The sequence below is a fragment of the Eubalaena glacialis genome, chromosome 3 (assembly GCF_028564815.1).
Source record: "Eubalaena glacialis isolate mEubGla1 chromosome 3, mEubGla1.1.hap2.+ XY, whole genome shotgun sequence".
Lineage (NCBI taxonomy): Eukaryota > Metazoa > Chordata > Mammalia > Artiodactyla > Balaenidae > Eubalaena > Eubalaena glacialis.
The window spans coordinates 172185709-172210324 of record NC_083718.1 but is presented as its reverse complement, the minus strand read 5'-3'; the positions used below and the strand labels follow the sequence as shown (position 1 = coordinate 172210324).

Here is a 24616-nt window from a genome sequence, read left to right as displayed (position 1 = left end):
AATCATTGCAAATGTAGGAAAGGAAAAACTTAACTTTTTTCTTCTACTCATCTTAGGTTCATTGGTTGGGGCCTTGTAAATCAGATGGAGAAAAGACAGATTAACGAGAAAAACAAACAGGAGTTTTTAATTTTTATTTATTTATTTTATTAAAAAGTTTTAAATTGAGGTATAATTGATTTACAATATTGTGTTAGTTTCAGGTGTACAGCAAAGTGATTCAGATATAAGATATATATATACATATACATATTTTTTCGGATTATTTTCCGTTCTAGGAAATAGTAGTTTATGAACACATGCATCACCCGTAACAGGGGAGTACTCAGTGATGAGTAACTCAAAGGGGTGGTGAGAACTTGGACTTATATAATGTCCTAACAAAAGAACAATGAATTTTTAGAGAAGTGACAAGACAAAGGAAAAGGACTTTGAGCTTCTAGGGGCAGCAAATTAGGGGAAGTCAAATATTTGGGGAAACTAATGGTAGTCTGTAAAGTTTGTTAGGTAGATTCCTCCAGGCTGATAAGGGTCTAGTTTTCTCAGTGCTTAACTTCTGTCCTTCCTGGTAGAGAGGGGAAGGGGACACCTTTACAAATTTATGTACTACTTTTAGGCAAATAGGGGGAGGGCAGAGAATTTTTTCTCATGTATGCTCCTACATTGCCTTCTCAATTCAGCTCAAAATGATCCTTACACCAAGTGGCATATTTTGGGTAGCATATACTGATACCCTTCTCAAGTAACCTCAAACTGAATATCAGACTGCTCCATTCTTAAAATCTGTTGACCTTTCCCCTCTCCCCCTGCTAGGTACGTTGTTGTGGCTGCTTCACACCCCCTCCCCCACCCCTGGCCAGGCCTCACTTGGGTTACTTGGTTTTCTTTCTTCTTTCTCTGTCCCTCTTCTCCCCCCTCCCTCTGATAACTGCTCATTATTTAATATTTTTTACTTTCCACTGAAGTATTAGTATCATACTTACGGGAAGTGTGCTTATCTTAAGTGGTCAGCTCAAAGCATTCTCAAAGATGGCACACATCAGGATAACCCACACCCAGACCAAGAAAAAGCATTACCAGCAGCCCAGAAGCCCCCCTTTTTGCACCCTCCCCCTCACAACCTTCCAAAGATAAGCATTATCCTGACCTGTATTGCCACAGATTAATTTCTGCTTGGTTTTGAACATTACATCAATGGGATCATACAGTGTGTACTCTTTTTATGACTGGCTTCTTTCTCTCAGCTTTATGCTTGACAGATTCAGCCATGTTGTGTGTACAGTTCTACAGAATTCATTCTCAATGCTGAATAGTCCATTATGTGAATATACCACATTTATTTTTCTTATTTACTATTGTTGGGCATTTGGGTTGTTTTCAACTATTTTAAATTGTGCTGCAAATAAAATTCTTGTAGATTCTTTTTTTTTTTTTTTTTTTTGGTAGATATACACATTTCTGATGGGTTTATGCCTAGGAGTAGAACAGCTAGGTTATAGGATATGTGTTCATAATAAGTAGATATATCCAGTTTTCCCAAGTGGTTGTATCAATTTATGCTCCCACTAGCAGTGTGTGAAAATTCCGGTTGCTCTGCATCCTCACCAACACTTGGAATTGTCTTTTTCCTTTTATCATTTTGGTGGGTGGATAGTGGTGTCGCCTTGTTAACTGTTCATTTTAACACAAGGCACTTGAGCTGTCCCTGATTGTTATCTGGGTTTCTGCTTTCCCCTGTCTTAGGAGTTCAGCTTCCCCACAACGGTTTATCAAGGTGTTTTCCCAAACAAAGGCCGTTCTCTTCCTAGAAGAAATTCCTTGAGCCTGCTGTTAAGATGATACCTTAAACCAAAACAAAACAAAAACAAAACCATACCTGAAAGGGCTTCTGCTGAAATGTTGACAGTATTTATCTCTGGGTGATGGAATTGTAGGTGCCATTAATTTTCTTATGCCTATTTTGATTTTCTACATTGAACATATTGTTCGTGTAATTAGTAATTTTTAGACAAGAAAACAGCCCCACCCATAATCCTGCCACTCTAATGCGGTTGTTTTCATTTTTCTGGCAAATGTCTATATTTTCTGAAAACCACTCAACTGGAACAAAATAGGAGCATTCATTCTTCTCTGCCAAATGCATCCTGCACAGTGATGAAAGTGCCAGCTGCCCGTTTCGAGTACTCAGGCGTAGGCTGAACCATATGAGAGTGCTGATATTTATTTGCCTTGGGGCTTTATGTACATCACATCATTTAATTCTGGTGAGGGAGGTGTTATTATCATCCCCATTTCACAGATGAGGAAGCTGAGGCTCAGAGAGGCTGACTGGTCCAAGCATTCCAGCTAGGAAATAGCAAAGCTGGAATTGGAACTCAGGTATCTGGTTCCAAAGCTTGCTTTTCCCTGCCCCATGTCGCCTTTCCCTTGCAGTGCCTGGCGGGATTGCGGCTGAGTCCCTGACCTTCACTCCGCTGGAGGACATGATCTTCCTCAAGTGGGAGGAGCCCCAGGAACCCAATGGCCTCATCACTCAGTATGAGGTGGGTTTGGACCCTATTACAACTGGGGCCCCTGGTGGAAGGTGGGCCCACAGGTTGGAGAGGGAAGTGTATGGGGCGGAGGAACAGAGGTGATCATCGGGATTCCTTCCACTATGGCTGGGGTCTGTGCCCCATGTGTTATGGGGACAGGGGCCCTGAAGGCAGAAGAGAGAGGCGAAGGTGCCCAGAGGCCTGGACTAAGGGGCATCCATGGTCCCCCCACCAAGCTTCTCCCCTTTGCCCAACCTTATCCCTAGCTCACCTGAACCATGATGGGTGGGAGGCTATGGGACCAGTGATGCCCTTCCCCATCCCTGTGCCCGCCTACCTGCCCATCCTGCCCCCAGATCAGCTACCAGAGCATCGAGTCGTCAGACCCGGCGGTGAATGTGCCGGGCCCACGGCGTACCATCTCCAAGCTCCGCAATGAGACGTACCATGTCTTCTCCAACCTGCACCCGGGCACCACCTACCTGTTCTCCGTGCGGGCCTGCACGGGCAAAGGCTTCGGCCAGGCGGCGCTCACCGAGATCACCACCAACATCTCAGGTGAGCCCCGCCTGACCCGCCCTGGCCCCTTTGGAGGAGGCACAGAGTCTCAGGGTTCCATGGGTAGGGGGTGAGGCTTCTGAGGGTGGTGATGGAGGGCTCCTGCTGAGATAAATGTACCATTTAGAGGTTGAGGTCAGGGGTCAGGGAGGATTAAATCAGAGGAGTCTAGAGACGATGATTGGTGGAATCCAAGGGCTGAGGTCAGGGGTCAGGGAAGCTCAGGTCAGAGGGAACAAGGAGGCGAAGGCTGAAGGGGAAGAGATCAGAGGACAGGGGTCAAGGAGGCTGGACGCCTGACCTTCCTGGTCCAGTGGCCAGGCTCTGTGCTTATGTCCTGTCCCCTTCCCCAGCTCCCAGCTTTGATTATGCCGACATGCCGTCGCCGCTGGGCGAGTCTGAGAACACCATCACCGTGCTGCTGAGGCCGGCGCAGGGCCGCGGGGCGCCCATCAGGTGGGGACGCCTGCACAGAGGGGCGGGAGGTCAGGACCATAGGGAAGAGGCCCTTCCTCTGACCCAGAGTCCCCACCCAGGCCAGCTCACCCTTGTCCTTCCTCAGTCTCGCACTAAGGGTTCAGGGTGTCAGGAGGAGGACATTCTGTGATCCTGGGCAGGCAGGACGCCTGCAGTCACTCCCCTCTGAGGCCACAGGGTGCCTGGTGGTGACTGTCATGAGATCTCTGGACAACATCCAGCCTGGAGAGGGGACTGCTCAGGCCTCTCCAGAGGGCCTCCTTCTGACACCTTGGAGAAGTGAACTCTGGGGGCCTTATTTTTCCTAGCATTTTCCCTGGAGGATCCCATCCAGGGAGACACAGAGATGGGCTTTCTGGAAGGCTAGTGCAGCCAGCCAGATGGGGCCATCTCTCTGGAGTGGCCAAGAGCTTGGCCTCCCCACTTCTTTGCAGAGAAAGCTGATGCCATAGTGGCTGTTTCTGTTGGGGAGAAGGTGCTGGAGACAAGATGTGTGTGTGTGTGTGTGTGTGCACGTGTGGTGAAGACACGTGACATGTGTGTGATGTGTGAGCGTGTATGTGAAAGAGAGTGAGCGTGTTTGTGGAATGTGTGCACATACTTCCTGTCAGCCATCGTGTTAGGGACTTTACCTGCATGAGTCATGTTATCCTCGTGGCAGCCTGTGGAGTGGGTATTAGTACCCTTGTTTTACACATCAGGAAACAGGCTCAGAGAGCCTGAATAACGAGCCCCCATGGCCACAGAGCTGGTAAACGATAGCGCTGGGATTTGGAAGCCAGGTTTGTCTGCAAAGCCTGTACCTTTCCTTGAAGTCACAGAGCCTCCCTGCCCCTCTGGTCCACCCCCTCCTACCATAAAGTTTCATGCACTGGGAGAGGGTGACAGCCTGCATCTGGACATGGGAGGGTCCTCTTAAGCCCCCCAAGAAGGCAGTGGGTTTCCCAGGTGCCCTTGACACCCCCTCATTTCCTCACTCCTCCCCCCTTCCACTCTTTTCTCCTACTTTGGCTCCCCTGTATTTGCCACTGCAAAGCCTGCCCTGGGCTGATTCCCAGACCCCAGGAAAAAGTCTGGGCATCTCAGGGGCATTTGGCGTTTTGCGGGAGCCTCAGGGCCCTCTTGCCTCTGAATCTGGGAGGAGTTGGGAAACCAGCATCACCTTCTCCTTTCCTTTTCCCTTGGGGGATCCTGTGAGTAGGCCTGGTCAGCGTCTCTCAGGGATGATGATGGCAAGGCTGGGTCTGGGCGAGGGGTGGACCATGTGAGGGGGAGAGGCCTGATGGCTGTGCAACCTTGGGCATGTCCCTTCACCCCTCTGAGCCTCCCTTAGGTGCATCATGGGGATCATCCCAGATCAAGATGTGCTTTGTTCATTGCTAATGATTATTATCATCTCCTGGTGGGACTTCGGGCCAGGAGAGGCCTCACATCAGCCTGGGAAATGGAGGGTTGAGAAGGGCCTGGGCTGGTTAGTGATGGAATGAACCTGTCTGGCCCAAATCCCAGGGTGCTGGGGTGATTCCCTCCCAACTTGGAAGCTCAAAAGAAACAGCTGGAGAGCAAGGAAAAGGCATTTCTACTTTGCCAGAGTGCAGGCTGTCAGTATGGGGTATCCCATGCCAAGACGTGACCGAGGCTGGGACTGGAAATATTTAAATTTGTCAGCATTCATTTATTTACTCTTGGCTTTGTTCCACAGAGGATTTGGAGGAGTTCACAGCAAGGCCATTCAGTAAAGTGATGAAAATAAATAGAAACACACAAGTTGGGATCAGGAGACACAAATCAGAGGGAATACAGACCGGGGAACACAAATCAGCCATCAGGACTGGGAGATGGCAGGCTCAGAGTGGCAGTCTCGAGGCTGCCTCTGGGTTGGGAGGGTACTTGAGATGTAGGGTTAGTGTGACCTCATTTGCCTGCTAAGTGACCGGCTCCCCTACTGGAGGGCAGTTCCAGGAAGCCTACATCCCCCAAGTGCCCAGCACAGGGCCCATGTCTGAGCTTAGTAAACACTTTCTGGATGAGTGAATGCATCATGTCTTACTCAAATTTACTGTGGCCTAGAGGGACCTGTCAGGAACCTGGTTGGAGCCTGAGGCTTGGGGTTCCCAGGCCCTGGAGGACTCATTGAGGAGTCAGGGTGGGGCTTTAGGGCTTGGTTCCCTTAAGCAGGGCTCACATCCTTTCAGCCTTAGTTACAGTAATAACAGCTGACAGGCACTGGCTGCTTGCTAAACTTGCCTCCTTCCTCACCTCTACCTTATGTAACAGTCCTGTAATCACTCCCGTTTTACAGAGGAGGAAACTGAGGCTCAGGGAGCTTAAGTGACTTGCCCAGCTAGTAAGAGGCAGAGCTGAGATGAGCCCTCTCCTGGGCCTGACCCCAAAGCCCACGCCCTTAGCCACCAGATGGCTCTCCCTGTTCTCTGGCAACCGTGACCACTGCGCTTTCCCCTCCCCATGTCCAGTGTGTACCAGGTTATTGTGGAGGAGGAGCGGCCGCGGAGACTCCGGCGGGAGCCAGGCGGCCAGGACTGCTTCCCAGTGCCGCTGACCTTCGATGTGGCGCTGGCCCGAGGCCTGGTGCACTACTTCGGGGCCGAACTGGCGGCCAGCAGTCTGCCTGAGGCCATGCCCTTCACCGTGGGTGACAACCATACCTATCGTGGCTTCTGGAACCCACCGCTTGAGCCCAGGAAGGCCTACCTCATCTACTTCCAGGCAACAAGCCACCTGAAGGGGGTGAGGGGCCGGCCGGGGTGGCGGCGGGGGCAGGATTGGCGACACCTTGGAGCAGGTTGCTACAGAGGCCAGAGACCCACCCCCACCAGCCCCTACCCCCGCTGATGAGCCTTGCCCTCCGATAGCTCCTCCCACTCCCAGCCCCGCCCACTCACCTGAGCCCCGCCCTCCTAACCCCAGCCACCTTCTCTCCAGCAGGACCCCTTTCCTGAACCATTTTTCCCCAGACTCTTTTCTATCCAAGCTCCCAGCCTGGTCCCTGCCACCTCCTGAGGCCCTGGTCTTCTATCTCAGGCTCCTCTCTCTCCAGAGGGGGCCCATCTCAGGTTCCCACTTTCACCAGACCTTGAGGAGGCCTGGGACCCGCCTCCTCCCTGAAGCCCCGCCCTTCTCCAGGCTCCTCCCTCCTCGGATCGCTCCTTCCCAGGCTGCCCCCCTCCTAAGCAGACCCCTGGATCTAGGCCCTACCCGCATTTCTGAGCGCCTCCCCAACCAGCCCTCTTCCCGTGCTGTTTCTTTCTCTGTTTCCACCTATCTCATCCCCCCTTTCCTAAGGCATTACCCTATTGCAGGCTCCTTCCCTCTTGGCCCCTCCCTCCCTGGTTCCCCCCAGGCCCTCTTGCCAGGTGGGGTGTCTTTAGTAACAGACCACACCAGAAAAGCCCTGACCAGGCCCAAGACACGCTGTCTAAGATTCCCTCTGGGGAGGGTCAGGTCTTGGCTTCAGCGGTGCTGAGACCCCCATCTGTGCCTCCAGGAGACCCGGCTGAATTGCATCCGCATTGCCAGGAAAGGTAAGTCCCCCCTGGGTTCAGTCCTTCAGTAGCGGGTTTCTTACTTGCTGGGCTCTGGGGAGGTGGACCCTGGGTCCCCAGGCCTGTGGGAGCAAAGGAGGGTGGTCCGGCAGGCTTGGGGGTCAGGAAACATTTCCCTTTCTTGCTCCCTATGTGCCCCACATCAAGGGCTCCTTCTTCCAGACTGGGCAGTGGGGACAAACCCTCATCCTGCCATGGTCACAGAAGGGGCCTTGGCAGGGGCCTGGAGGAGGGTGAGCCATTATGGTCGGGCCACGGGGGTGGTGGGTACTGGACACTGAGGTCTGTATCTGCCCCCTTTCCTGTGGTGGGGAGAAGTGGGGACAGCATGGACCCTGTGGTGTAGGGATTGTCCCTGCTCCCAGATGGGGAATGTGGTTGGTTCCCCATCCTGAGATGCCCTAACCATGCCCTGGGTACATGATTCTCTCCCCCCATTGCCTCCCAGGAGGGCAAAAGGGTGGGGTCTGAAGGCCCCACACATCCTCCATCTCCCACCCACTGAAGGATGGGGAGGATTTGAGGAAGCAGAGAGGTGAAGGGAGCTATCCCTGATAGGGGCACAGGGCACGTAAAGCCTCTGACACGGGAATGCGGAAGGTGTGAGGGATGATGAGATGGGTTTGATTGAAAGGCGGGACACGTGCTGAGGATGAGGGGCAGATGTCTTTGTGCACCTGTTTGTGCAGCCGGGTTTATTCCTTGGGGCTTAAGGTGGTCCTGATCTCCCCTCTGATCCTTTGTTCTGCTTTGTTCTTCCCAGCTGCCTGCAAGGAAAGCAAACAGCCCCTGGAGGTGTCCCAGAGGTCGGAGGAGATGGGGCTCATCCTGGGCATCTGTGCAGGGGGACTTGCCGTCCTCATCCTCCTCCTGGGGGCCATTATTATTATCATCCGAAAGGGGTGAGTGAGGCCGGTGCCCTGGCCCACCCGAGGCTTCTCTCCGTCAGAGGCCTGGTGAGCAGAGAGGAGGCTGGGGGCTGGTCAGGCAGTCGCCTGGCGGGTGTGTGGAGGGCGGCCAGCCTGGGCATCAGGCCTGTGGATGGACCCAAGCCGGGTCGGGGGAAGCCCGAGACTCTGCAAATGGAGCTGCCCTAGAGTGGCTTGGCTGGAGCCCAGTTCTGGTTGGTGCCAGGTGCCACTGTCCAGGCAAGGGCACTCACTGCCGGCTGCCAAGGAGCCGTGCTGGGCGTGGGCACCGCCCTCCTGTGCCTGCTGGGCTGTTCTGATGGGGATGGTGTGGAGGTAACCTGACTTCGAATCCTCAGCCCCCCGAAGGTCTTCTGCTCTCTTGTCTGCCCTAACCACGGGGTTGTGGTGTTGATCCTGAGGTGGGGGCAGGGCTCACTCCACTTCAAAGCAAGGACCCTCTGCTCTTCCCAGGCCCCACCTTCTCTTGGGCTCAGCTTGCCCTGGACTCTGTTACTGTTGATCCCTGAGGAGTCCTCCTGGGCCCGTGACTCAGAGGAGACCTCCTTCCTGCCCGTGCCATCTCCTGGGCCTCAAAGGTCCAGTCCTTGTGTTTGTGAGGGATGCATTTTCCCAGTGCATTTTTGCAGTGGGCAGAGTGAATCCCAGCATATCTTAGAATCCAGAATTTACAATTTTGGAGTTTTAGAAATCCAGGATTTGAGATTCTGAGAATCTCAGAATTTAGAATTATAGAGGCTCAGAGCCCAGAAACTGAGAGCTGCCATGTAGCTCAAGGACGTCTAGTCTAGTGGTTTTCCAGTCTTTCAAAAGCAGCAGAACCCATCTTCAAAACACCAAATAAACCTCTCCTGGGAGCTCAGTATATGAAGCAGCTGAAGGCTGAGCCTCGGGTTGGAGCCGAGTGGGGACTTCTGAGACCCCTTTGCTCTCCCTCCCCACCCCACCGCATTCCCCACCAGGCAGCCCCAGGACACTGTGGTCCAAGCCCCTTAACTGAGGGATGGAGATGCTGAGGCCCAGAGGGGTCATTGACCTGCCCGAGGTCACCCAGGGAGCCAGAGGCAGAGCCCGCTCCACCCTCTCCCCGCCTGGGTTCTGGCTTCTGTAGCCCTTGCTGCTGCCAGGCTGGGCACACATGGGTGTGTTGGCTCTGGGTCTCTGGGATGCCAGGAGCAGATAAGCGGGATCCAGGGAGATGAGGGAGAACTGGCCAGGGCCCCCTTGCCTGAGGCCAGGCACCGATAGGAGAAAAACTCTCCTAGAGAGTCTGGGGGTGGGGCAGGCCACCGGTGGGGTGGCGTGGGGATGTCCAGTCCAGAGTGCTGGGCTCTGATTTTTCCCTTCCCGTAGTCCCTGTACAGATTCCTGAGACAACATATTTTAAACTGTCATTTAATGAATATTACTCTGTGCCAGGAGTTCTATACATATCAGCCATTAGAACAGGAGTTATTGAGCACCTACTGTGTACGAAGCACTGTTCTGGGACTCGGAATACATCAGAGAATTTTTCCTTCTTGGATCCTGACCCACGAAGCAGGTCTAAGTCCCTTTTCACAGGTCAGGAAACTATCATTAAGCGACTTGCCCATGTCACTTGGCTAAGTGGCAGGTCCTGACAACCCAGGCCTGACTGCAAAGCCCATCCTCCTCACGGCTGGGCACGTGAAGGGCCTCACCACAACTGGCACACAATAGGTTCCTGTAAGTGGCAAGACCCTGGGGGCTGGGTAGTGGTGCAGATAGAGAGGGCTGTAAGGGAGGGGTCAGATCTTGGGGGTTGCAGGTGATATTTGAGGCTCTAGAAATTTACCCTCAAGGGAAGATTGGCAAAGTAGGGGATGTTACCCACCCCTGCAAAGAGAGCGCGAGGCCCAGGAGAGGATGGGTCAGAGATGCTGCCAGAGCCTCACTAGGAAACCCTCCACTTTATGCAGCTGCTACTGGAATCCTCTAGGATCCATCCCCCCCACCCCCCCCGCCCCTCCTTAGGTCCTCTAAAAGCCATTCGGTCCCATTCTGTAGCACCTCGCTGCATCCCCCGAATCCTGCCCGGCCTTCAGGGTCCACTGTGCTCCTGAAGGCTCCCCTAGTCTGCACTGTGGGGTGCCATGGGACAGAGCAGCTCTGGCAGGGATGGGGGTGTTCAGATCAACCTGGGGTACAGATGTAATGGACAGATTAGGAGGTTGCGGAGGGAGGGCAGCTCCCAGTTAGACCCCGTGCACCTGGTTGGAGGGAGGAGGCGCCTGCCGTGGGGTGGTTATGGGAGGCGCTGGGGGCAGGTGTCGGCTTCTCCATCCTGCCCTGCCCTGCGGACAGTGAGGCTGGATGCACCTGCCCTGGGGAACTCCGGGGTGCCCCTGGCCGGTTGGATCCCTTGGTTCCGCTTCCAGAGACCCTCCCCACTTCCCTTTGCAGCCCTCCCCGCCCCGGCCCCCCCAACCCCAGCACTTCATTCACATGCTCGCAGCGCTTTGCTCAGTATTTCTCTTCCCTGCTGGACTGAGAGCTGCATGGGGGTGGAGGAAGTTCTGTCTCATTGGCTGTGTATCCCCAGGGTCTGGCCCAGGGGACTTGGGTCCTCCTGAACGCCCCCCCCAACCCAGCAGGAGGAGGGGGCAGGGAAGGGCTGAGCGCGTGCTTGCCTTGGGGGGATTATTATTAACCTCACTTGTTTAGAGGAGGAAATGGAAGCTCATAAAGGTGGAGTTCTTTTATTTATTTTTCCTCATTTATTGATTACTCAATTCAATAAAATATCTAGGGAATATAATGTGCTGGGCAGTGTCCTGGGCCCTGGGGATCCAGTGGTGGGCAAAAGCGACCAAGATGCTGTCCTCTTGTGCTTTGTGGTTATAAGTGGGGGGCTTGGCATTAAACTAGAAAAAGCACAAATGCGTAATACAAATTGTGAAAAGACCAGGGTGTTGGGGTGGGGGGCAGAGAGAGGGTAAAGGGGGACATAATGTAGTTGGTGACTGTGGGGGACTCCTTAGGAAAAGCTCTTTTAAAGTCATGATATTTCAGCTGAGACCAGAAGAACGCCACTCCTTCAGCCCCTCCCCCCTCCCCTCAGGGCCTCTGTGAACAGCTCAGGGCCCTGGACCCCTGCTCTGTCCCTGGGGTGGGTGACATGCTGTGCGACCTCGAGCCAATCTCCTGCCCTGGCTGGGCCTCAGTCTTCCCCTCCCCTCTCCTTCCCTTCCCTCCCCACTGATGGGTGACGTGGGGCGGGTGAGTGGAGGACCCTGGAGTGGACCTGGACGGGGCCGCAGGAGGGAGCTGGCTCTGGGGGCAGGGTCCTGGGCCTTCTCTGGACTCTCGCTGACCCCCAAGAGCCCCAGGCAGACCGTGACTCTCCGGGACCCGGCTTCCCCACCTGGGAGCTGGGAATCAGACCTGCCCCACCTCTTCGCTGCTGCTGCCTGGCGGTCAGGTCAGGGCTCTTGAGCCCCCTGTGCTCTGGGTGCCCGTGAGGGGGTGACCCGGCTCCTTTAATGGACCCCGCACCCAGGGGCAGTCTGGGTGGGTGATGGGGCCGCAGTGTCCCCTGCCCCGGCCACTCGTTCCCTCCCAGGCACAAGTGCGTGCAGAGGGCTGTCCCGTCAAGGGCAGAGGGGCCTGCAGGGGTGGGCAGCACGGGGACTGCAGTGGGGACTGTCTGCAGGGGAGAGTGCGGCAGTTACCTTGAGTGTGTGAGTAGGGGTGTCCGTGTGTGTGAGCGCAGGTGTCTGTGTGTGAGCGTGTGTTTGTGAATGTGTGTTTGTGTATGTACCTGTGTGTGTCAGTGTGTGTATGAATACATGTGTACGAGTGTCTGCATGTGTGTAAATATCTGTGTTTGTAAGTGCATGAGTGTGTCATTGTGTTTCTGTGTATGAGCGTGTGTATCCATATGAGTGTGTCTGCATATGTGAGCATGCAGTGCATTTCTCTTTGTGAATGCATGTGTGTATGACTGTGTGTGAAAGCTCTGCTTCCCTCCAGGCCCTTTCCCCACCTCCTTCTCACTCCAGCAGTGGGCTTGGGGAAGGTTCTAGAAGGGACCTTGGGTCCTGGTCCTCAGAGACTGAACCCGGCCAGCCCTTGGGTCAAGGAAGGCCCTTCTGACCTGTCGGTCCCCGGCCAGCCCCGTCCCCAGCACGGAAAGCACCAGGCCCCTCCCTGCTGGGGGTGCTGCCCTGGGCCCAGCCTGGGGAAGGACCGTGGCCCACCTGTGCTGTTCTCTTTGCACGCTGCCAGGAGAGACCACTATGCCTACTCCTACTACCCGTAAGTAGCGCACCTGCCTCAGAGCCCCGCCCCTCCTGGGGAGCCCCTGCCCCCACGCCGACCTGGCCTGGCGTCAGCCCCTCCTCCACGGCCACCCTGTCTCCGAGCTTCCTTCCTCTGCTCTGTCTCTCCTCTCCCTGTCATCCTCCTGTGTGGAGGTCAGGAGCGCTGGCTTTGTGGTCAGTCTCAGGTTCAGACCTGGCTCTGCTGAGCCACCCCAGGCAAGTCACTCGACCTCCCTGAGCCTCTGTGTCCTCTCGCCCCCGAGGCAGCCCCTTGTGTCTTGAGCCACTCCTGCTGGGTGGGACCTCCTGACGTCAGACCGCAGTCCACATGCAGGAAGGTCCTCACCCGGGTCCCGCTCTGGATCCACAGCTCTGTGCGCGTGTGTGTGGGGCAGACACATGGCAGCTCTCTGCACGGTGCACACGGCTCCCAGGGTGCCACCAGCCCTTCTCCAGCTGGTGACCCCAGCTCCTCAGACCCACCATTTCCTGGGCACCTTCCCTGGGCTCAGTTCTTCACACAGAATCCGCACAACAACCCTGAGAAGAGGCACTGTGATCACCCCATTTTACTGATGAGGAAACTGAGGCTCAAGAAGTTTAAGGGACTCATCAGAGGCCATAGGACGGGCAGAGCTGGGGTTACAACCCAGGCCCCGTCTGACTCCACGGTCTGTCCATGCTGCTCTGTTTCCTGCCTCTGTGATCGCTGACCCTGCAAGCCTTCCAGAACATTCCCCTTACCTGTGCTTGTCCCCTCCTTACACAGCAGGCTCAGGTGGCCCTGGGCCAGCCCAGAGGACGGTGGTCTCTCACCTCCTCCCTGGACCCTCTTCTTGCATCGACGTCACCCACCGTCACACTGGCTTTTCCAGCAACCACACCCCCGTCAACTCACGTGGAGCCTCCAGCTCGGCTTTTCCAGGAGCTGCTGACAAGGCAGCTCGCCCTCCCTCTCTACTTTGCAGCTAATTTTGAACCTAAATGCAGAACTTTTCCAAGTGTCCATGTTACGTGGCATCTGCTTGATCTCACCCTGAGATCGGCTGGAGGCCTCAGTGCGAGGTGTCCCTCCTGGCTGTGTCTGTGGATCTGGTTGGTTGGTGTTTCAGGTTCTTCTTCCAAGTGGACCAGGAGGCCTGGGTGGGAACAGAGCCCTGGGGTACACCGCTGCAGACCTTCTAGGCCAGTATCCGCTCGCGATGGGTCCTCCTTGGACACCACTGTTCAGCCAGCTTGATGGGCTGTCCTCTGTCTTCCCTGTGGTTGCTGGTGTCTGACCTGTCCCTCCCTCCCTCTGTCTCCTTCCCTCTCGCTCTCTCTCCTGTCATTGTCCCTTTACTCTCCTCCTCCTCTGTCAGTCCTCTTGCCCCTTCTCCCTCCTCACCTCCCTTCCTCCTCCACCTTCTCTCTTAGGTTGATGGTCAAGGTCACAGCCACAGAGGCTTCTTCTCACCTGCCCCCAAAGGGGTCTTTGGCTCTGCCCTGGGCCACAGTAAGGGTGACGCCCAGAGCCTGCGGGTGGGGCTGGGAGCAGGAGGCCTGGGCCTGCTGAGCCATCTCTTGTCCAGACTGGGAAGGCCGCGCCCACCGCAGTGCACGGCAGCACTGGTCCCCAGCGTGGACACAGAGCCATCTTAGCACGGGAAGGACGTCGAGGTCCTGGCAGGAGGGGCATCCAGAGGTCATCCTGTCCCCCTTGGGCCCCAGGCGGCTCTTGAGCCAGGAGGGACTGAGTGGAGTTTGCCTGTTTGTCTGGGGGATCCCTGCACTGGCCTCTTCATCTCCAGGGATGACCAGTGTCCCTGAGCCCGCATGACCTGGAAGTCCTCTCTCAGGTCTGCCCCACACCCTGCATGCTGTAGGGCCTAGAGGTGAACGGCTGTCTCGTCTCGAGCCTTCCCTGTGATTGGGCCCTGGCTCTTCTCCAGTCTCAGTGCAGGTCCCAAGTCCTTTCCCTTTGCCCGTTGCTCAGCCCCTTGGTCTTGGAGCTGTGGCCCTTGCCTCCCCACCCCGTTCTCCCTCCCACTTTCCTCCGAGTTCCCTGGGGTCACAAACTGCCATCCTCATCTGTAAAGCTGGGCTGCAGGCCTGTGCTGTGTGTGGCCCCTGCCCAGGGGCTCTCCAGAAGCTCTGCCCTCTCGGGAGGGACCAGGGCCTCTCGCCTTCTCTCTCTGCTGCTTCCGGTGGCTGGATGGAGTGGTGGGCAGTGACGGTAATAGGGACCCTGCGTGGATTTCTTTACAAGTCTAGTGTGGCCTGTGGCGGAACCATCCTGGGGGTTCTGGGGGGTAAGAAGAAGTCACGGTTGGCGTCATTCTGTGCCCAGTGAAAACTTATGAGACTGACCGAGTACTAGCCAGACTCTGCCATGAAGGAGTGTAGTCCAACCCCATTGCAGGAGGAAGAGTTCCCAGGGCAGCTGTGTGGTGAGGACGGAGGAAGGAAGGTTACCTATGGGGCTTGCTGGGGCTGGAGCTGGGGCAGGCATCTCCCTTGTTTGGGGTGCAGTGACTGTCTGCTGTGACACCAAAATAGTCACCCAGAGTGACTTTCCTCCCCTTTCCTGAGCCCTCGGGGCCAGTGAGAGTTAGGAGGCAGATCCCAGCCTGAGGCCACTGCTGTTCCCTCCCTTGCTGTCAGCAAAGGTCCCCAGGACAGGGACCCTGCCCAGTCCCTCTTGGGGGAGGCAGCAGCTCACTGGGTCTGGTGGGCAAAGGATGGAGGCAGAGCCCCCTCAGCATCCACAGATGCTTCTAGACTGGCTCCTGGCCTCAAGGCCCCCTGACTGCCAGGTCTCCCCATCCACCTCTGGCTGCTGTCCTGCCCAGCTGAGCACCCATGTCTCCCATCAACCCTCCTCTGCAGGAAGCCAGTGAACATGACCAAGGCCACGGTCAACTACCGCCAGGAGAAGACCCACATGATGAGTGCCGTGGATCGGAGCTTCACGGACCAGAGCACCTTGCAGGAAGATGAGCGGCTGGGCCTCTCCTTCATGGACGGCCATGGCTACAGCCCCCGGGGTGAGTGCCCGGCCCTTCCTCGTGGCCCCCAGGCACTCCTCCCCCAGACTTCGGAGCCAACAGCCCAGAGCCCCACATCAGATGATTCTGTAACACTCCGAACCAACAGTACTAAGCATCCTGCTGGGTACCAGCACCAGCCCTGGGAATACAGAGAAGGCACAGGTATTATCTTTGTACTGGAGGAGCTTTAGGAAAATTGAGGACTTAGACACAGATTCATCTAAGAGGAGTGCGAGTTCACAGGTTAATTGTGGGAAGTGTTCTGGGAACTCAGAGGAGGGAGCGCTGCTGTGGGATCAGAGCAGTCTTTTTCCTGCTGTGTGAGAGGAAATGCTTGGGAGTCAGACCTCAGTGTGCATCTCAGATCCCCTTAGGTGCATGACCTGGGCCAAGTGGCTTAATCCCTCTGGATGTCTGCTTCCTCATGTATAAAATGAGGATAAAGATCATCTCTGCTGGTAGGGCTGCTGGAAGACTAAATAAGAGAATGTGTGTACATCATTTAGTGCTGTACCTGGCCTACAGGGAGAGTATAGTGAGTCAGCTGTATATGCTAGGAGCTTGTCATAAATTGCTTCATCACACATCTTTTTATTCTACTTAGTGCTGATTTGTATAAAAAATACATTTATGAAAATCATAAAGTCATAATAATACACCAAACACCGGTGAACCCCGCTGGTGAATTTGAATGTCATCTGGGTGCCCCTCCCATATCCCCTACCTCCCTCTTACATGTAAATATTCCCCTGAAATTTATGTTTATAACTTTCTTGCCTTTTTGGGAGTAATTTTACCATATGTGCATGTGTCCCCAAACAGTGCATTATATAATTTTGCTCATTTTCGAGCTTGATAGAAATGAAATTGCTCTCTATTTTTCAACACAGCACCATGTTTCCAATATTTACCCAGGTGGATGTTTTGCTGTAGTTCATTTATTTTCTCTGATGTATAGCTTTCCACTGTATGAATATATCACAATTTATTTCTTCATTCTGACATCCATGGGCATTTGATTTGTTCCTAGTTTTCTTGTTATTACAAACGAGGCTGCTGTGAACATTCTTAAATGAGTCTCCAGATGCACCTGCACAGCAGATTCTGGAAGTAGAACTGCTGGATTATAAAGTATGTGCTTGTTCTGCTTTATAAGACAGTGTCGAATTGTTTTCCAAAGTGTCTTTGCCTGTGTTCACTCCTAGCAACAGGGTGTAAGTTTCCATTGCTTCACATCAAGATAAAAATTTGCCAGGCTTCTTCACTTTTGTCAAACTAGTTTGTATAAGATGGTAATTCTCTATAGTCTTAATTTACATTTCTCTGATTACTAGTGAGGTTGAATATATTTGCAAATCATCATTGGCCATTCAGGTTTCTTCTTCCATAAAATGCCTGTTCATGTCTTTTACCTAATTTTCTGTTCGGTTTTCTGTTGCTCTCTTAGTGGTTTTTAGGAGTTCTTTATATATTTGGGATGAGACTCATTTGTCCCTTATGAATTGCAAATATCTTCTCCCAATTTGTGGCTCATCTTTGCAGGTTATTTATAGTATCTTTGGATGAACAGATTTTTATTTCAATTCAGTCAAGTTCATCAATCTTTTCCTTTTTGATTTCTATTTTTTGTGCTTGCTTAAAGAATTCTTCCTTATGCAAGGTCGTAAGATATTTTTTACTTTTTTCTAAAACTTTTAATATTTTGCATTTTGCATTTAAATCTTTATCCATCTGTAGTTGATTTTTGTATGTGATATGAATTAAGGATTTTATTTTTTCTGTAGGGAAAACCAACTGTCCCAGCATCAGGTATTATAGTTTATATTTTCACCACTGATTTGCAGTGCCACCCTTATCATATATCACATTCCCATACATATATGGATTGTGTTTTGGCTCCCTATTCTCTTTCATCGGCCCGTTTGGTGATTCCTGTACCAAGAGCAAACTAGCTATCTAGGTCTTGATTTTTGACACATCAAGCCCTCCCAACTTAGTTCTTCATCAAGGATGTCTTGGCTATATTTGCGCTCATTCTCTTTCTCACAGATTTTAGAATCATCTTTTCAAGTTCCTTGGAAAACTTTGTTGGATGAATTTGCTTTGAATCTTTGGATCAATCTTCATTTTGTAAAACTGAAACTCTGTATCCATTAAACGCCCCTTTCCCTACCTTCTCAGCCCCTGGCAACCGCCATTCTACTTTCTGTCTCTATGACTTTGATTACTCTATCTCATATTAAGTGGAATCATACGGTACTTGTCGTTAGGGACTGGCTTATTTCAATTAGCATAATGTACTCAAGGTTCATCCATGTTGTAGCATCTTTCAGAATTGCCTTTGTTTTCTTAAGTGTTTTTTAAAATTGCTTTTTAAAAAATATTTTATTTATTTATTAAAAAATTTTTTTGGCCACGCCGCACAGCATGTGGGATCTTTAGTCCCCCAACCAGGGATCGAATCTGTACCCCCTGCAGTGGAAGCACAGAGTCCTAACCACTGGACCACCAGGGGATTCCCAGAATTGCCTTTCTTTTTAAGGCTGAATAATATTTCATTGTATGTATACACATACTTTTCTTATCCATTTGTCTGTTGATGGACACTTGGGTTGCTTCCATGTTTTAGCTCTTGTGAATAATGCTACTATGAACATGGGTGTATACAAATATCTCTTTGGGGCCCTGCTTTCAATACTTTTGGGTATATACCCAGAAATGGAATTGCTGGATCATATAGTGGTTCTATTTTTAATTTTTCGAGGAACTGCCATACTGTTTTCCACAGTGGATGCACCATTTTACATTCCCACCAATAGTGCACAAGGGTTCCAGTTTTCCCCACATCCTTGCCAACACTTGTTTTCTGTTCAAGACAGTTTTTTTTATAGCAGCCATCGTAATGGATGCGAGATGGTATCTCATAGTTCTGATTTGCATTTCCCTAATGCTGAATGATGTGATGTTGGGCATCTTTTCATGTGTTTATTGGCCATTTGTGTATTTTATCTGGAGAATTTTTGAATTGGGTTGTTTGTCCTTTTGTTGTTGAGTTTTAGGAGTTCTGTATATATTCTGGATATTAATCCTTATCAGATGAACGATTTACAAATATTTTATCTCATAGTGTGGGTTGCCTTTTTACTCTGCAGATAGTGTCTTTTGATGAACAAATGTTTACATTTTGATGTAGTCCATTTTGTCTTTTTTTTTCTTTTGTTGCTTATGCCTTTGGTGTCATAGCCCAGAAATCCTTGCCAAATCTGATGTCATGAAACTTTTGCCCTATGTTTTCTTCTAAGAGTTTTATAGTTTTGGGTCCTACATTTAGGTCTTTAGTCTTTTTTTGAGTTAATTTTTGTGTATGGTGTTAGATAAGGGTCCAGCTTCATTCTTTTGCATATGGATGTCCAGTTTTCCTAGCATAAATGGTATTGATACATTTTTAGAAGATCATATTTCTAAGTATTGGTCATATAGAGAAATGCAGTTGATTTTTATATGTATAGATGTTGATCTTATATCCATACACCTTGATAAACTTTCTTTTTTTTATTGAAGTATAGTTGGCTTAGTTTCAGGTATATAATGTAGTTATTTGATATTTTTATAGATTATACACCATACAAAGTTATTACAATATTATTGACTATATTCCCTGTGCTGTATATTATATCCCTGTGACTACTTTATTTTATCACTGGTAGTTTGTACCTCTTAATCCTCTTCATCTGTTTTGCCCATCCTCCCACCCCTCTCCCCTCGGGCAACCACTAATTTGTTCTCCATATCTGTGAGTCTGTTTCTGTTTTGTTATATTTGTCTATTTGTTTGGCTTTTTAGATTCTACACATAAGTGAAAACATACAATATTTGTCTTTCTCTCTCTGATTTATTTCACTAAGCATAATACCCTCCAGGTCCATCCATGTTGTCACAAATGGCAAGATTTCATTCTTTTTTATGGCTGAGTAATATTCCATTGTGTATATATATATATATATATATATATATATATATACCACATCTTCTTTATCTATTCATCTGTCATTGGACACTTAGGTTGCTTCCATATCTTGGCTATTATAAATAGTGCTGCAAAGAACACTGAGGTGCATATCTCTTTTTGAACTAGTGTTTTCATTTTCTTTGGGTAAATATTCAGAAGTGGAATTGTTGGGTCATATGGTAGTTCTATTTTAAAGTTTTTGCAGAACCTCTGCACTGTTTTCTATAGTGACTACACCAATTTACATTCCTACCAACAGTGCAGGAGGCTCCCTTTTCTCCACATCCTCACCAACATTTGTTATTTCTTGCCTTTTTGAGGATGGCCATTCTGATGGGTGTGAGATGATACCTCACTGTGGTTTTCATTTGCATTTCCCTGATGATTAGTGATGTTGAACATCTTTTCATGTGCCTGTTGGCCATCTGCATGTCTTCTTTGGAAAAATGCCTAAGTCTTTAAGGCATTTTGAGTTTATTTTTAAATATGGTATGAGAAAATGGTCTAGTTTCATTATTTTACTTGTAGTTGTCCAGTTTTCCCAGTACCATTTGTTGAAGAGACTGTCTTTTCCCCATTGTATATTCTTGCCTCTTTGTCATAGATTAATAGACCATATGTATGTAGGTTTATTTCTGGACTCTATTCTGTTCCATTGATCTGTAGGTCTGCTTTTGTGCCATACTGTTTTGATTACTGTAACTTTGTAGTATAGTTTGAAGTCAGGGTGCTTGATACCTCCAGCTTTGTTCTTCTTTCTCAAGATTGCTTTGGCTATTCAGGGTCTAAACTTTCTGATTAATTCTAATTTGTCTGTAGAATCATTCAGATTTCCTGAGTACAAAGGATCTGTGAATATTGACAGTTCTGTTTCTTATTTCTCATTTCTTATCCTTTTTTTCCTTATCTTTCTGCATGGCACTGGCTGGAACCTCAAATGGAAGTGGTTATAGCAGAAATCATTGTCTTGTTTTCCTGGTTTTAAAAGAAATGCTTCTAACATTAAAACACTGAGAATGAAGTTTGCCATAGGTTTTTGGAAGAAATGTCTTATCAGATTAACAAAATTCCTTTCAGTTTTTAGTTTGCTAAGAGATTTTATTTTAAATGGGCATTAAACTTAGCAAATGCTTTTTTTCTGGATTTACTATGATGCCATATTTTTTTCCTTTAGTTTGTTAGTGAGGTGAGTGACATTTTTAGATTTTCTAATGTTAAAATAACCTTCAATTCCTGGGGTAAATTCAACTTGGTCATCATGCATAATTTTTTTTAATGAATTATTGGATTCAGTATAATTATAATATTGTTCAAGATTCTAAAGTTGTGTTCCCGAGTGGGATTGGCCTATAATTTTTCTTTTTTTATACTGTCTTTTTCTGGTTTCTGGTATCAAGATTCTGTTTGTCTTATAAAATGCATTGAGGTCTCTTCTCTTTTTTCCGTATCATGGGAGATTGGAGTAATTGGTTCCTTAAAAGTTTGGTGGAATTCACCTGTGAAACAATCTTTTTTTTTTTCTTTATGGAAACATTTTAAACTTTTAATTCAATCTATTTAAAGGAGTAAAGGACTATTCAAGCTTTCTGTTTTTTTCAAGACACTTTTAGTAAGTTATATTTGTCTAGGAATGTGTCCATTTCATTTATGTTTTCAAATTCATTGACATGCATTTATGCATCACGTTCTCTTTGTGACCTCCCTCATTAAATTTACACACACAGTAGTAGCTGTTATCAACCCTTCATCTTACAAATGAGGAAACAGAGACCCAGAGAGGAGAATCACTTGTCCAGATCAAGCAGAAGGTGGCAGAGTCAGGATTTAAATTCAGGTCTTTCTGAATTGCAAATTGCTGTTTCTGCTGTATCGTGCTGGGCCTAGAGGACCGGGTAGGATTTGGACCGGCAGAGATGGGAAGGAAAAGGCAAATGTGCATGAAGAACAGCATGTGTAAATGCATGGAGGTGGGCACAGAGGACGACATGGAGAGGTTTGCTTGGGCTGAAAACTCAAGTGGGTGCTGGGGAGAGTGGGAGGTGAAGGTGGTGTGGGCACATGCCTTGCTGCTGAGTCTTATGGAGAGATGCAGTGAGGCAGGAGACACGGGTTCTGCTCCCAAGGAACTCACTGACTAGTTGGGGAGATGAGATTGACCCAGGGAAGTCCACACCAGGCTAATTGCCAGAGGGTAGTGGGGACAATTAGTGCTGCCATAGTCTTGAGAAGATACACCTTTGGGCAGGGGAGGTCAGGGTTTCTGCTGAGATGGATAAGATTTGATGGTGAGGAGGGCGGGGGCACTGAAGGCAGGATGCAGGACACGGGGAAGGTGTGACGGCTGGGAAGCTCAAGGTGTATTCAGGAGACTGGAGCTCAGTCTCAAGGCTTCTCTCTCTTTCTTTATGCCCCATGCTGGTCTAGCCGCCACTTCCTTCTTTTCTTTCCAAACAGTGGAGGCCAGAGTTTTGTGGTTTAGAACAGAAAGCCATGTTGATTTTGATGTATCCTCAATTTGGAAGTTTTAAATAGGGACTTCCCATGCTGAGTAAATGTTGAGCTGGGATGTTCTCAAGATGTTGGAATGTGCCCCCGTTGACTCTGATCTTGCCTATGAAAACCCTCAAACCCTCTGGGCCCTTGTCCATCCGGAGCTCTTGACCTGTGTGGGAACCAGTGGGTTCCGGCCAAATGGTTCGTCAAATAAGTGCCCCTTATTTGACACCACAAATGCCCCTTTATCAGGAGAGGAAAACAGAGAAAGACAACAGGATCCCAGAGTCAGATGGGCCTGTGTTTGAATCCTGATGCTTCCACTTAAGGAGCAGGTAACTTAACCCTTCTGGGCCTCAGTTTCCGTGTTTAATAGGGGGGATAACAATAGCACCTACGTCATAGGGATATTCTAAGGATTGAATGACTTAAGAATCATGCTAGGCATATGAAAGCACTCAATATATTAGATATTGTTAGCTATTATTACAGACTGTGTTTCTTTAAAGTTATTTGCTAATTGCAAATAGTGAAGGAAAAATATAATATGCTGCTAGATTGTATAATCGGTGGCCTGTCTTCATCTGAGGGTGGATGGGAATCGGGGAAAGTGCCCATCTTTGAGGAAAGTCTGAGGATCTCCATTTTCAAATGAGGAAACTGAGGTCCAGAGAGGTCAAGTGGCTTGAGTCAGAATTCAAATTCAGGCTTCTCCGACTCCACACCCAGTGTTCTTTCCTCTGGGCCTCAGCCCTCCCCGCAAAACATCAGCTGTCCAGTGGTTACTCCCAAAAATTGTCCGACAATCATAGTGGAGCTGGGGAGAGCCTGGGAGAGCCCCTGAGTGGTGACCTTGAAGCTGATGGCTGGCTCTTACCTTCCTTCCTCTCTTCCTCCCTTTCAGGGGCTTCCAGCTGTGGGTAAGCTGGTTCTTGGGGTATGTGTGTGTATGGGAGAGGTGGAGGCGGGGGGAGTGTGTGTGTGTGTGTGTGTGTGTGTGTGTGTGTGTGTATGTGTGTGAGTGTGAGTGAAATCCCATGGTAATTCATGGGTGAGAAGAGTAAGGACCTGTCTTCTCTGGGCCCCAGGAAATGGAGGGTCTTCTTGGCAGCATAATTGTTCATCATCCTTTGTCTTCTGGTGGTCTTATTTGTAGAACATCTTGTGTTGCTCTCGGGCTCAGCTGGCAGCAGCCCAGCTTTGGCTCTGGCTTCCTGTCTGGACCCCAAGCAAGTGGGATTTTTTGCTTGTCTTCACCCATTGCAAGATGATTCCATGCCTACTTGTGAGGCTGTATCAGGGCTTCCAACCCTTCAAGATCTCTGGGATGAGCTATTGGATTCTCCACCCGGAGAGCTCTCTATGGAGCTGTTGGCATGGTTTCCACAAAGAACACTTAGGACCCCTTCATCTCTGAGTTCTTTGAGCCAGCAGAAATCTTTTTTTCTTGAAACCTTTGTGCTTGTCTTGTGTGTTTGTGGTAGATGGTCTTTAGAATTGTCAGGTCCTGGACCAAGATCCTACAGTGGAGAAGGACCAAGACAGGAAGGCCACCTCTTGTCAAACAGCTGCCCTGGCTTTCTGGGACTCCAGAGGTTCCTCCCTTTCCTTGAAACTCCTAATCATGTCAACAGCTCCATCTGCAGGTGCTCATGTGCCAGGCACTGGGCTGGGTGCTTTATACACATTATCTTATTGAATATTTACATCATCATCTTGGAGAGTAACAGTTTTAATCTTCATTTGTCATATGAAAAGGGAAATTTCTGGAGAGTAATTAACATCCCCAGGGTCACATGCAGAGTTGGGATTTGATCTGAGGCCTGTCTGACTCCAGAGCATGTCTCTTAATCACCATATTACACTGTGTTCCCCTGAGGATGTTTCATGAAACAAGCTTTCTGTGGTGAAAGAGGGAGGTGAAACATTGCTATTTTCCTCCATCTCTTGGAGATTTAAAATACACACTGGGCTTCCCTGGTGGCGCAGTGGTTGAGAATCTGCCTGCCAATGCAGGGACACGGGTTCGAGCCCTGGTCTGGGAAGATCCCACATGCCGCGGAGCAACTGGGCCCGTGAGCCACAATTACTGAGCCTGCGCGTCTGGAGCCTGTGCTCCGCAACAAGAGAGGCCGCGATAGTGAGAGGCCCGCGCACCGCGATGAAGAGCGGCCCCCGCTTGCCGCAACTAGAGAAAGCCCTCGCACAGAAACGAAGACCCAACCCAGCCAAAAATAAATAAATAATAAAAATAAATAAATTTAAAATACACACTAACTTGTTGGAAGCCCTGAGAGGCTTAACAGGGAAAAAAAACCTACTTATTTTTGTTTAAAACAATTTTACAGACTCCTTTAAAACGTAGAACCCCTCCTCATCCTCCTTCTCTTCTTTTTAATGGAATACGGTTGAGTCATCTGGCACAACCAGCATTTTCTGGAACACACTTGACAACCACTACATTAGGCAAATCTCTCCTCTTTGGATCTCCGTTTCCCTATCTGAAAAACTAAGGGTTTGGGGCATTGGACCACGAATGTGTAACTGGCACATGACTTGCCCTCCAGCTGTAAGCAACTAGAAGTCTGGATAAAATACGTCAAACGGTTGTTTTCAGACATCGGGCGCCAGGCACCTCATGACTGTGATTTGGAGAGAAGAGAAACAAATGAGGTGAGCCTTGCCTGGCATCACCTTTCTACTTGGAGGCAGTTTTCAAACCTCAGCACAGGAAGGGGAAC

General features: G+C 50.0%; 1 protein-coding gene across 5 annotated transcripts in view; it reads left to right on the top strand.

The window, feature by feature from the left end:
• Window positions 1-24616, top strand: part of PTPRU (protein tyrosine phosphatase receptor type U) — an 83014-nt gene that overhangs the window by 35882 nt on the left and 22516 nt on the right. For all 5 annotated transcript variants that reach the window (XM_061184600.1, XM_061184599.1, XM_061184596.1 and 2 more), the window contains 7 exons: window positions 2434-2543; window positions 2891-3092; window positions 3446-3548; window positions 6044-6317; window positions 7075-7111; window positions 7896-8034; window positions 15213-15370. In XM_061184600.1, the coding sequence (XP_061040583.1) occupies window positions 2434-2543; window positions 2891-3092; window positions 3446-3548; window positions 6044-6317; window positions 7075-7111; window positions 7896-8034; window positions 15213-15370 (1023 nt within the window). The remainder of the gene's footprint in view (window positions 1-2433; window positions 2544-2890; window positions 3093-3445; window positions 3549-6043; window positions 6318-7074; window positions 7112-7895; window positions 8035-15212; window positions 15371-24616) is intronic.